The sequence below is a fragment of the Giraffa tippelskirchi genome, chromosome X, assembly GCF_054371585.1.
Source record: "Giraffa tippelskirchi isolate mGirTip1 chromosome X, T2T-mGirTip1v1.2.pri, whole genome shotgun sequence".
NCBI lineage: Eukaryota > Metazoa > Chordata > Mammalia > Artiodactyla > Giraffidae > Giraffa > Giraffa tippelskirchi.
The window spans coordinates 109,921,703-109,935,393 of record NC_137289.1 but is presented as its reverse complement, the minus strand read 5'-3'; the positions used below and the strand labels follow the sequence as shown (position 1 = coordinate 109,935,393).

The following is a 13,691-nucleotide window of genomic DNA, read 5'->3' as shown; positions in this document are numbered from 1 at the left end:
TTAAACAATTCCACACTTCAGTTTTCAATAAGTTTAAACCCTCAAGAGATACAGCAGAATTCCACAGGAACCAAGCCACTGTTTCCATGGACACAAGTTATCTTTTCCCCAGATTCTTACAGTTTTGTTCAGTTTGGCACCAGGAGTCACTGTTCTTTGCTTTGTACACGTGAGCACATCTCTTGCCCAAATTTCAGTTTCATCTTGGGCATAAACACCTCCAATTTTCAGAAGAGGAACCAAGTGCTCCCTCTGGTTTCACAGGACCCTGCTTATAGCCACCAAAAGTGGAGCCTTGGACCATAGCCTTCCAGACCTTTTTGTTTTAGAAGTCCTGTTCCCAGCACTTCTCCACAGGCTCCAAGATGGCAGAAAGAGAAAGGCCACTTGTTTTTAAGTAGTACATTTGCATGGTAAAAATTTCAAGTACCAAAGAAGGGTATATTCTACAAACTGTTTCCTGCCCATTCCAGTCCCGTAGTCCCCTTTAATAGCTGTAACCGTCATCTTCAGTCTCTGTCTGTCCTCCCAGCATCTCTATATGCAGAATCCTCACACAAAATCTTGTTCTGTTTGTTTAGTTTTTTAACCACACATTGTGATGTAGTGCACAGTGTTCTTCACTTTGTTCTTCTGTTAATATATCTGACTATTTCCTATCAACACATAAATATTTACCTAAATCCACTTACTAGCTGTATATCTTTCAGTTCAATATACTATCGTTTCTTTAACTGGTCTTATAGGCAGTGATGATATTTGCATTGTTTCCAGGTTTATACTAGGCAGAAGGAGATGTTAGTGATTTACAATTCTCACAGAACTCAAATCCACTGTCTCCTTTGCTCCTCAAAATAACATTGTAGTTATAGGCAAGGCAAGTGTTACTCTTATTACGGCACTTCTTAGGAAGGAAACAGAGCATTAGCTGAAGATGAAAGAAAGAGTTGGTAGGCATCAGAACCTGGCTATTAACACAGGTAATATCTTAGGATTATTTAAAACTGAGTAAACTAAAATGTATTTATATATTTTATATAACACTTCATGCCAGAATGAGTTTGAAGGCGCTTTAAAAAAACAAACAAAAGTAGAAAAAATTAAAGTTCATAGTGACTAAACTATAATAAAGTTAAAAGTAAACATGTAGAAAATAGCCTTGTGCCATCTTGTGAGACTACTGAGACTGCCATAGAAGCAACCTCAGATAAAACTTGGGTTCACAGACCCTGGGATAAGAATGTATACAGAGGTACATGTTGCCATACATCTTAGGTTTGTTGAGACTGAAATGTATGCTTAGAGCGCCACTTCAGGTCGCCGTAAGAGTAGTGGAATTGTTGGTGATGTTAATTTATCAACTTGATAAAGTATAAAGTGGGCAAAATATTTGTATTCACGCTACAAGAATCTTTTGTCTTCTCTCAGCTTGTGAAGCACTTACTGAGTGGGAATATCTACCGCCTGTTGGACCCCGCCCGCCAAAAGGATTTGTGGGGCTGAAAAACGCTGGTGCTACTTGTTACATGAACTCTGTGATTCAGCAGCTCTACATGATTCCGTCCATTAGGAATGGTATTCTTGCAATTGAAGGCACAGGCAGTGATGTAGACGATGATTTGTCTGGGGATGAGAAGCAGGACAATGAGGTAAATTTTATTTAGCATTTTTGTCTTCTGTGTTCAAAGTTCTGATACCAGATAACTGTTGTTCTCCCTTAGAGAGCTACTTTTGTTGGACCTGTTGGCATATATTTGACAATAAAGCTAGAACCTCCCAGTGTAGACTGCTACCTCGACATAGTGCTCACTACCTACGAGACTTTGAACTACAGCTGATTTTTATGATAGTTAATATTTTTTAAAGCAACAGTTAATGTACTCACTTTTGGAGATTTGGTTCAGAGTTTGTATGATGATAAAAACCTTCATCTTTAATAATAGTTTAATTATACTTTTACTTTCCTGTTTGATATTTTAATTATGTATCTCCATTTATGCTAAGTTATATACTATACCAGTTTTGTTACCTATGCTTACGTTTTGATTACTTTTGCCTTTCTCCCAGATCATAACTCTTTTTACTTAGGAAACAAGCTTCTCTCTACTTGTGACAAAATTTAGGCTCCTGCCGAGTATCCAATGCAGAAATAAAGCTGTGAATAAATTAGATAGTGGTGGATCAGAGTTGACCTAACTATGGCATAGTTCTTTGAAGAAGAGACTGTGGTCATGTTTGTGTTCACCCTGTATTTCTTTATTTGACCTTTTCCCATTCATGGTGTTGGTGAGAGCCGAGGAGAGGAGCCAGAGCATTCTCTGTCTGTAGTAAATATCTTAAATGGTTCTTTTCTCATTCGTTCTGTTCAGTCACCAAACTCTGCTCTGGGTAGTTCAATCACTTACAGGGAGGGCTTCTGAAACATACACTTGCCTCAACTCTAACCCCAGGTTTGCTTTTTTTGCCTGTGTGCTTTTTTCCTTCACTAGACTAAGTTTCTCTTGAGCAGGGACTGAACATTGTCTATTTCTACATCTAGGTCTCACACATAATTCCACAGCCAGCATTGTCTTTCCATCTCTATGAATTTGACCATTCTGGGTACCTCATCAAAGTAGATTCGTACCATGTTTATTTTAATGTGACGGGCTTGTTTGACTTAACATAATATCCATTTCATAGCATGTTTCAGAATTTCCTTTCTTTTAAAGGCTGAATAATATTCCTTTGCATGTATGTACCACATTTTGTTTATCCATTTATTCATCAATGGACACTTGGGTTGCTTCTGCGTTTTTCTTTTTTTTTTTTGCCACTCGGCTTGTAGGATCTTAGTCCCCCAACCAGGGATGGAACCTGTGCCCCCTGCATTGGGAGCCTGGAGTCTTAACCACTGGACCACCAGGGAAGTCCCTGCTTCCACCTTTGGCAAATAATGCTGCTCTGAACATGGGTATTCAAATATCTCTTTTAAGATCTTTCTTGCAGTTCTTTGGTTGTTGAACCCAGGCATGGAATTGCTGGATCATTTGATGTTTTAAGAGTTTGGTAGTTTTAGCTCTTACATTCAAATCTTTGATCCGTATTGAATAACCTTTTGTGTATAGTGTTAGGGGAAAGTCCAACTTCATTCCTTTGCGTATGGATATCTAGTTTTTCCAGCACCATTTGTTGAAGAGTACTACTTCTCTTAACATGTACATTGTATTGAATGTTTACAAGTCTAAGCAGTTTACATACATTATCTCATAACATCCTCACAACAGCTACATGAAGTGTATGTTCACCCATTTACACATGAGGCACTTAATTGCTCAAAGTCACTTAGCCTTACAAGTAGTAAAGCCTGCATTTGTGTCCAGTACAGCCTAAGTTAATTACTTCACTGTCCTTTGCTCTATCACCTACCTCTGTGATGCATAGTTATTCCTTTATGACAGTTCTTATGTGAAATGGTGGGGATAAACACTGATACTGTAAATTAAAATTTATAAATTGAGCATTAAGTGCTTTGGAAATAGAAATACAAGTGATTTGTTCACTAATCGTTCAGCATTTGTCTCAACATAATTTTTTACTGTACTTTGATGTTCGATTAGCTCATTAGTGATAATGTTTTGCTTTCCAGAGCAATGTTGATCCCAGAGATGATGTATTTGGATACCCTCAACAATTTGAAGACAAACCAGCATTAAGTAAAACAGAAGACAGAAAAGAGTACAATATTGGTGTTTTGAGACACCTTCAGGTCATCTTTGGTCATCTAGCTGCTTCTCGACTACAGTACTATGTGCCCAGAGGATTTTGGAAACAGTTCAGGTAAATTATGGATGACTAGTAATTGGGATGGAGAAGGCAATGGCACCCCACTCCAATACTTTTGCCTGGAAAATCCCATGGATGGAGGGGCCTGGTAGGCTGCAGTCCATGGGGTTGCTATGAGTCGGACACGACCGAGCGACTTACTTTCACTTTTCACTTTCATGCATTGGAGAAGGAAATGGCACCCCACTCCAGTGTTCTTGCCTGGAGAATCCCAGGGATGGGGGAGCCTGGTGGGCTGCCGTCTTTGGGGTCGCACAGAGTCGGGCACGACTGAAGTGACTTAGCAGCAGCAGCAGCAGTAATTGGGATATTGCTTAAACCTTTATGACCGTCTCATGACACTAACATTAAACTTCTAAAACCTATACTGGAAAGCACTTTTGTGTTTAATATTTAAGCAGTAGTAATAATCAAACTTTATTTCATAGTTAGGTTTGTTTTCTCATTGTCTCCAAAGGAGGTAGGAAATGTCTTCATAAGAGGCAGCATTCTTTAGTCTCTTTAGTTCAGTTCAGTTCAGTAGCTCAGTCATGTCTGACTCTTTGCGACCCCATGAATCGCAGCACGCCAGGCCTCCCTGTCCATCACCAACTCCCTGAGTCCACCCAAACCCATGTCCATCGAGTCGGCGATTCCGTCCAGCCATCTCATCCTCTGTCGTCCCCTTCTCCTCCTGCCCTCAATCGTTCCAGCATCAGGGTCTTTTCCAATGAGTCAGCTCTTCGCATCAGGTGGCCAAAGTATTAGAGTTTCAGCTTCAACATCAGTCCTTCCAATGAACACCCAGGACTGATCTCCTTTAGCATGGGCTGGTTGGATCTCCTTGCAGTCCAGGGGACTCTCAAGAGTCTTCTCCAACACCACGGTTCAAAAGCATCAATTCTTCGGTGCTCAGCTTTCTTTATAGTCCCAACTCGCACATCCATACATGACCATATAGCCTTGACTAGACAGACCTTTGTTGGCAAAGTAATGTCTCTGCTTTTTAATATGCTGTCTAGGTTGGTCATAGCTTTCCTTCCAAGAAGTAAGCGTCTTTTAATTTCATGGCTGCAGTCACCATCTGCAGTGATTTTGGAGCCCAGAAAAATAAAGTCAGCCACTGTTTCCACTGTTTCCCCATCTATTTGCCATGAAATGATGGGACCAGATGCCATGATCTTAGTTTTTTGAATGTTGAGCTTTAAGCCAACTTTTTCACTCTCTTCTTTCACTTTCATCAAGAGGCTCTTTAGTTCTTCTTCACTTTCTGCCATAAGGGTGGTGTCATCTGCATATCTGAGGTTATTGATATTTCTCCCAGCAATCTTGATTCCAGCTTGTGCTTTCTCCAGCCCAGCGTTTCTTATGATGTACTCTGCATACATCATTTAGTCTCTTAAGATGTTAATAATTTTTTATTTTGAAAGCTTATAATATTTACATACGTAGGGAGAATAGTATGAACCCTTATGTATTCATCACTCAACTTCAATAATTGTCAGTTCATTGCCATTTAATCTACATTCCCATCTACTTCTTTTTAGATTGTTCTGAAGCAGATGCATAATTTGACCCATAAATATTTCAGTGTAATCTCTAATGTCTTTTTTCTCTAATGTCTGTTAAAATAGACATAATACTATTATCGTGTCTTTCAAAAATTCCTTAATATCCTTGTCAATGTTTGATTTTACCCAGTGACCTCATAATTGTTTTTTTTACTATTAAGTTTTTTGAAATCATGACCCAAATGAGGTCCATATGCTGCAGGTGTTGATATGTCTCTGTAGTCTCTTCTTTTTTCACCCTTGTAGTTACTTGTTGGGGATAAAAAACAAGTTAACTCTGTACATTTTCCCATTTGGATTTTATTGAGATCCCTGTGGTGCTTTGTTTTCCTCAGTTCCCTAATGTCATATAAATAGGTAGAGAGAGCTAGAGGCTCGATCAGGTTCCACTGTTAGTTTTTTCTTGTTTTGGAGTGGATAGACAAGGCCTACCTCATAAGTGATAACAATAAGCTCAGTCAGGAGAAGTACATGATGTCTCTCTGCCTCTTAGGATAACACCCATTGATTATCATTACCTAAATGCAACATTTCATCAGGACTACAAAATGGTCACATCCTAGTTTTATCATTCTTTCATTAATAGCCAGAGTAGATCTGTAAAGGAAACGTCCCCATAGCAACTTTTTGGCTAATGTACAGTTTTATAGGAAAGGTGTGATAAATACTGGGGGGAGGGTGCAATTTGTTGTTGTTTTTTAACTTAAAAAAATCTTCAGTTATGTCTTGATCTTATTTCTCTGGCTTCATTTATTTCACCTTTTTTTAAAATTACGTCTTGTGTCATGCACTGTACTAAAATACTGTAGTATTATACAACTACGGATCTGTACTATGTATGAAAACACTATAATCCTTTGTAATCGTGTTTTTGTTTTTAAATAGTACTCCTTTCTTTCCTTTTTTTTTTTTTTTTTTTTTTTACTGTACCAGACAGCTTGTAGGGTCTTAGTTCCCCAACCAGGTAGTTAACCCAGACCCTTGGCAGTGAAAGCGTGAAGTCCTAACCACTGGCCCAGCAGGGAATTCCCTTAAATAATACTCCTTAGAATCCCTTCAAGGTATCTCCCAGACAGCTGAGAGCAGGGGAGCCAAGGGTCACCTGACACTACCGCTCTGGTCCACCTTCTCTGCTTCAGTCATAGCAGCTGCCCTTTTCCCTACCAGGATACTAAGATTTCTTTTGAAACCACTACTTTATAATACAGTGACCTCCCTATGACTCACCATATAAATTCTACCGATTCCTCTTAACTAGGCCCCCTATTTAATCCACACTTACTGGCTTGCACACACACACCCCCCTCTTTCCCAGCTCTGCTTTCGCTCTTTCAGTCCCATCACCTGGCAGAACTCGCACCTTCCTCTCTGACTATTCAAGATTTCTTTCTTTCTCTAGCTTGTCCCATCTCTGCCATAAGGCTTTTATCATTTCTGTTCTTTCTCTTCCAGATTATTACTCTTAAACTTTTTGAACTTTTGTCTTAAAATTTGTTATTCGGTTATAATTATCACTCTTCTTGTAATACATTTGCTTTTTTTGGCTTCTCAGTTAATTCTTCCCTATGTTAGTGGAGCTCTCAATTTGTCTAGACTAGCACTTTTGGATTATCTACACTTTAGACCTCTGATGAACTCTAGGTACATGTGGGTAAGTTAACCACATTTTGCACCCCCAATTTTTTATGTTGAAAAATTTCACACCAGCAGAAAAGGTAAAGTAGTATAGTAATCACCTTTATGATGCATATTCTTCACCCAGATTTACCAGTTGTTAACATTTTGCCATATTTGCTTATGGGTATACTTGAGTTTTGGTTTTTGTTTGTTTTTGCTAAACTAATTGATAGTTGCAGATATTACTCTTGATCCCCTCATATGCCTCAAAATGTATCCTCTAAGAATAAGGACATTTTCCTACATAATATTTAATGCAATTATCACATGCATGAAATTTAGTATTCAGTAATGTCTAATTCATCAGCATATATTCCAGTTTCCCCAAAATAGTCTTTGTAATTTTTTTTTTCCCAAAAATTTGGTTGTTAGCTCTTCAGTCATCTCTAAATTAATCTCCCTAATTTGTCATGACCTTTATGGTACTTTATTGATTTGTGTGATTATTTCCCCATGATTAGATTCAGGTTAAACTGTTTTGGCAAGAAAAAATACCTCTGAATGCAGTGCAATGAATATAATAACATCACCTATGTACTTTTTCTTTGTAGTTTTGTGATATTTTTTTCCTATTAAAGTACCACTTTTACTGTGAATCTCACTTTCTCCTCCACAACAATCAATACATAAACAGCATTTGTTTTTTTCCTACTTCCTCATGTAGTTGAGGAATAAAATCTCAGTTTATATGTGTTATTTTGGTTGTATTGCTTTTTTCCTGAAAAATATATTGTATTTATTGTCCTGGGAGTGTCGCACATTACATATTTTACTCCATTCATTTCTTAGGCTTTGGGGTGAGCCTGTTAATCTTCGTGAACAACATGATGCTTTAGAATTTTTTAATTCACTGGTGGATAGTTTAGATGAAGCTTTGAAAGCCTTAGGACATCCAGCTATGCTAAGTAAAGTCTTAGGAGGTTCCTTTGCCGATCAGAAGATATGCCAAGGCTGCCCGCATAGGTGAGTACTAATTGCATACTTAATATGTATGTTGTACTGTTTATTATTAATTTTGTAAAGAAGTGAAGTATGCTATCGATTACTAAATACCTGAGATGGGATGAATTATATATTGTGCATTCCTTATTACTAAGGGCAGTTGTTTGTGTTTTCTCATTTTATTACAATGAAGTTGAACAGAACAGAAAATCCTTTGTGGATCTGTTTGTTTGTTTTTGTCAAATAATACTTGGTTCCTTTAGCTCTACCTAAGCTCTTACTATTTTATACTCTTATATGTCCTTATGTATGATCATGCCTAAGAAAATACATGGCATTCATTTTGCATATACAGGTATTGCTAATGAATTTTTCCTTTATCTTAAAATAGTTAATAATATTGTAAATATGTTAAGTTTAGAAGATGACAAGTGTGGGGCACTATTTCCTATACAAATGAAATACTGACTTTTTGAAAATAGCATTGATTTCTGTCATTGTCTTTAAGGTATGTTTCCCACACAAAGCATTTATAGCAAAAAAATGAGTATAAACAAATTTGTTTGGGTTTTTTCTTTTCTTCTTAAAAAGGGAAGTTGATTAAGAACTCTTACTGAAAATAGTTAAAATAACTATTAAAGTTTATTACTGATAGATACACGTTTATGACTACTTTATTGAAGTTTTACTTTGGAACTTCTCTTGTATGTCATCAATTAATTAATGTTAGTTATTGAAGTCCCTTCTCACCAAAATATCACAGCAAGGTAGTATTTTCTACAAGGACACAACTTAGCAACTGAACAACAGCAACAAACGAGCATTATGTATAGTCATAGGTTATGTGTGTATATGGTTAGTGGGGGTGCTTCATTTTTGAACCATTTTAGAATCATTTCATTTTGGACATGATTGAGGGAGTGGTAATATTATATATAAATGTTAAGCTATTCATTCTGAATGAGGCCATAAAATTGTTTACTCAGACTGGGCAACTTTTGCTTCTTTTGAAAGACCTTGTGCATTATTAGGTGGACCATAAAATTGTCGTTTTAATCTCTTGTTTTTATACTGATTAAAAAAAAATTTTCTGGCTATCTGTTTTGGTCAGTTTTTCTTGGTTTCTTATAGACAGTTTTCACAATTATTGGGAAATTACTGGTTTTCTTTGCTAAGTGAAAATGTCCAGAGAACATATAATCTTAAGTAAAATTCCTGAAGTTCAAATACCTACTCCACAACTAAACTAGTCCTGTTCCATGCTAGAAGGTTACATAAATGAGAGTCCTGTGACAGTCTGTTTTAAGGTATTTATATAGAATAACAGTTAACAAACTATGGACCATAGGTCAAGCCCAGCCCTGCATCTGTTTTTGTAAAGTTTTATTGGCACATACCCACTCCTTTACCAACTGTGTGACTGCTCTCACTGTAACAACAGAGTTGAGTATTTGCTATAGGGACCTCATGGCCCAAAAATGCTGGTAATATTTACTCTCTGGCCTTTTACATACAGAAAAATTTTAATGACTTCTCATTTTCGAATGACCAGTTTTTTACCTGAAATCATAAAATCGAACTTCTTTTTTCTCATCTATGGGCTGTTCCCTAGTTATCATAACAATTTGCTTAATACTTCATATTCCATTCATGTCACTTATAAGTGCCTTTTTCACTAACTAAATTGGAAAGCCCTTAATATGAGGGACCATCTTAAACACTTGACTATCCCGCAGTGCTTTATACATGGTAGGCACGGCCCATATTTGTTCAGTGAATTAATTTAATGGTTGAGAGTGAAATTCTCACATCCCATGTTCTAAATTTATGAATATGTCTCATCACAAATCTGAAAATTCCTTTGGTAGAATATTGCCAAAAGGTGGGATTCTGGCTCCTATTCAGATGGCTTAGCCCATGTTCATTTGTATGTTCAACTTGTGCTTTAGTAATGTTTCCATTATAGAAGAGGAGAAACATTTAGAAATTTAGCTCATTATAATAGATCTAAACAAATGATGGCGGAAGGAGCATGGTAGACTATACAGAGATGGAGCTGTGAAGCCAGACAGATCTAGCTTCAAAACACCGTTTCTCCTGGTAATCTTGGCCAAATTCACATTCTGAACCCCACTTCCCTCATCTCTGATGTGGAGATGGTGATAGAAAATATGTGTTGTGAAGACAAAGAACCTGTTATGTATAGTATGTAAACAATCTAATGTAGTGCCCAGCAGAGGATAAATGGCCCTAAATGGTAACTGTCATTTTTTTGGGTTTTGTGTTCTATTATAAATATTGCAAAAGTAGTTTACATTGAGCCCATAACTAAGTAAGATGTTTAGAAAATTAAGGAATAAATTCTCTTTGATCATTTCTTAAATAATATCTTTAGATACGAATGTGAAGAATCTTTTACGACTTTGAATGTAGACATTAGAAATCACCAAAATCTTCTTGATTCTTTGGAACAATATGTCAAAGGAGATTTATTAGAAGGTGCAAATGCTTATCATTGTGAAAAATGCAATAAAAAGGTATGGATTGCCCAGTTTTGTTTAAAATAATGATGGTTACATATAATGGGTTTGGAAGAATGATTGTTTTCATTTGTTCTCAAAATTTGCCCTCTTTATTCCCTGCCCTGTTTTGTTAACAGTGGTAGCAGAGAGGTAGTTAAGATAACAGTACTTAAAAGGTTTGTCAGGTAAAGAGATTAGTGCCTGAAAGGGCTAGGGAAAACAGGTAAAGATAAGAGTGAATCACTTTAGAGGTCACACAATAGCTTAATACCACAATCTCTTGTCTGACTTACACAAGCACCTTTTATCCATATCTGACCAGACTGCTTGAGCTCCACAAAGCTACAGAGCTCATAGAGGAAAACATTGCTCCTCTCACATCCAGAGTTACTAGCCAAGACCGAGAAGTTTGCTGAAACCAAACTGTTAATGGCTTTATTTAGCCACATAAGATTTCTTCTACCACCTATATTTTTTAAACCACTTGGATCAAATTTTTTTTTGACTCACCTGGTATTGGTTTTTGTCTATGGATATTTAATAGTATCTTTCCGGGCTCCCAAGCCCTCTCACCTCTAAGTCACCTGTATTATTTTGACTTTACATACCACTTGGAGAGGTTTTAAAATCTAGAGATTGAGATGACCTGTAAAGTCATACCCCTGCCACTCACAGCTCTAAGACTTGAGGCAGGTTACTTAAATCTCTCAACTGCTCCTCATGCTCATGCTTAAGGTTCAGTAGTACCTGCTTGAGAGGGTTGTGAGGATTATACATGTTACTACTGCGGCAGCACTTAGCATATAATTTGGCACCTAACTGCCCAATAAATATTAGCTGCTATTATTATATTTCTGTAGTTGGCTCACAGCAAACCACACCTTCATTAAAATAACAATATCAAACTGGTAATAATGGTTAGATAATACTGCCAATATAGAAATCAAGCAGCGAGTAAATCACTAATCTTTGCAGTTTGTAGCAAGTGGCATCAGGGTACTTCTGTATTACTTGTTTTAGTTAACATTAAAACTATAAACTGACAGAGTTGCTCTGATTATGTTCACTATCACATTACGTTTACACTTAAAATTTCAGATTAATGTTGAGAATTTAATAATAGAGTTTTAAGGTTTGGTGGGGTTTTTTGCAGTGGATTATAAGAGAACATCTAGTAATTTGCTCTGTTCATTTTAGGTTGATACTGTAAAGCGCTTGCTTATTAAAAAATTGCCTCCTGTTCTTGCTATCCAACTAAAACGATTCGACTATGATTGGGAAAGAGAATGTGCAATCAAGTTTAATGATTATTTTGAATTTCCTCGTGAGCTGGACATGGAACCTTACACAGTTGCAGGTGTTGCAAAGCTGGAAGGAGATAACGTAAACCCAGAGAGTCAGTTGATACAACAGAATGAGCAGTCTGACAGTGAAACAGCAGGGAGCACGAAATACAGACTTGTGGGGGTGCTTGTACACAGTGGTCAAGCAAGCGGAGGACATTACTATTCTTATATCATTCAGAGGAATGGAGGAGATGGTGAGAGAAACCGTTGGTATAAATTTGATGATGGAGATGTAACTGAATGTAAAATGGATGACGATGAAGAAATGAAAAACCAGTGTTTCGGTGGAGAGTACATGGGAGAAGTATTCGATCACATGATGAAGCGCATGTCATACAGGCGCCAGAAAAGGTGGTGGAATGCTTATATACTTTTTTATGAACGATTGGACACAATAGACCAGGGTGATGAATTGATAAGATACATATCAGAGCTTGCTATCACCACAAGACCCCATCAGATTATTATGCCATCAGCCATTGAGAGAAGTGTACGGAAACAGAACGTGCAATTCATGCATAACCGAATGCAATACAGTTTGGAATATTTTCAGTTTATGAAAAAACTGCTTACATGTAATGGTGTTTACTTAAATCCTCCTCCAGGTAAGTATCAAGGATTTAGCTTCTTAGTAACAAAGCATACTTCTTGCAGGATTTCTTAGAGGCATCAACATGTTTGTTTTCTTTCTTTCTGATTGTTTTCAAGTCCTGTTTCAGATGACTGTTACCTTTGAGCATTATATATTGTCTGGGTATTTAGAGACAGAGGAGCTTTTGTTTGTTTTAACAGTTTGTTTTTATTTACTCGAGCATTAGTGTGCTTTAATGAACAGAATTATTTCATAAGTAGCCTCAGAGGGGTTTTAACATAGTTGGGGCTTCGAAAATTGTAGGTAATGCAGATTTGTATGAAAATGGGGCTTGGGCATACAAATTTGACTATTTTTTAATCTGCACTTTATTTATAGGGCAAGATCACCTGTTGCCTGAAGCAGAAGAAATCACAATGATTAGTATTCAGCTTGCCGCTAGGTTCCTCTTTACCACAGGATTTCACACCAAGAAAATAGTCCGTGGCTCCGCCAGTGATTGGTACATTGTTTTAGATTTTCATTCCTGTTATTATTGGCATTTAGTTTGGTTCTTTAATATACTGCTTTATTTTTTCCAAGCCCTAATAATCTTGTTTCAGATTTGGAATGCAGAATTTAAAAAATCTTGGTAGCAATAATGAAAGAAATCATATTTAAGTAATATCTTTGACTTCTGTGTACAAAACATTACAGGATGGTACTTAAAGGTTATCTAATCACAAAATTTTAGAGACCATTTATATCATACCTTGATTTAACAATATTTACTTAACTATTATAATAGTAAGATGTTAAGGGAATGGGGGTTATCATTTTTGTCGTTGAACCTAGGATTTTGTTTGTTTTGTCTTAGGTATGATGCATTATGTATTCTCCTTCGTCACAGCAAGAATGTACGTTTTTGGTTTGCTCATAATGTCCTTTTTAATGTTTCAAATCGCTTCTCTGAATACCTTCTGGAGTGCCCTAGTGCAGAAGTGAGAGGTGCATTTGCAAAACTGATAGTTTTTATTGCACATTTTTCCTTGCAAGATGGGCCATGTCCTTCACCTTTTGCGTCTCCAGGACCTTCTAGTCAGGTAATTGCCCAGTTTACTTCTAATGATTAAATGCTTACACGTGAATTCTGTTTCCTGCAAGCTGAAGCCACACATATGTGCATCTGTTTGAGATGTTTACCCAACAAATGTGCATGAGTGTGTAATAACCATGTGATCTGATGCCTCAATGAGTT

At 36.9% G+C, this 13,691-nt stretch overlaps 1 protein-coding gene across 6 annotated transcripts in view; it reads left to right on the top strand.

Annotated features, from left to right (window-relative positions):
* The window catches only part of USP9X (ubiquitin specific peptidase 9 X-linked), a 139,298-nt gene that overhangs the window by 114,767 nt on the left and 10,840 nt on the right, over nucleotides 1-13,691 (top strand). For all 6 annotated transcript variants that reach the window (XM_081564465.1, XM_081564468.1, XM_081564467.1 and 3 more), the window contains exons 31-37: nucleotides 1,429-1,649; nucleotides 3,629-3,819; nucleotides 7,842-8,015; nucleotides 10,390-10,531; nucleotides 11,714-12,467; nucleotides 12,833-12,956; nucleotides 13,311-13,536. In XM_081564465.1, the coding sequence (XP_081420591.1) occupies nucleotides 1,429-1,649; nucleotides 3,629-3,819; nucleotides 7,842-8,015; nucleotides 10,390-10,531; nucleotides 11,714-12,467; nucleotides 12,833-12,956; nucleotides 13,311-13,536 (1,832 nt within the window). The remainder of the gene's footprint in view (nucleotides 1-1,428; nucleotides 1,650-3,628; nucleotides 3,820-7,841; nucleotides 8,016-10,389; nucleotides 10,532-11,713; nucleotides 12,468-12,832; nucleotides 12,957-13,310; nucleotides 13,537-13,691) is intronic.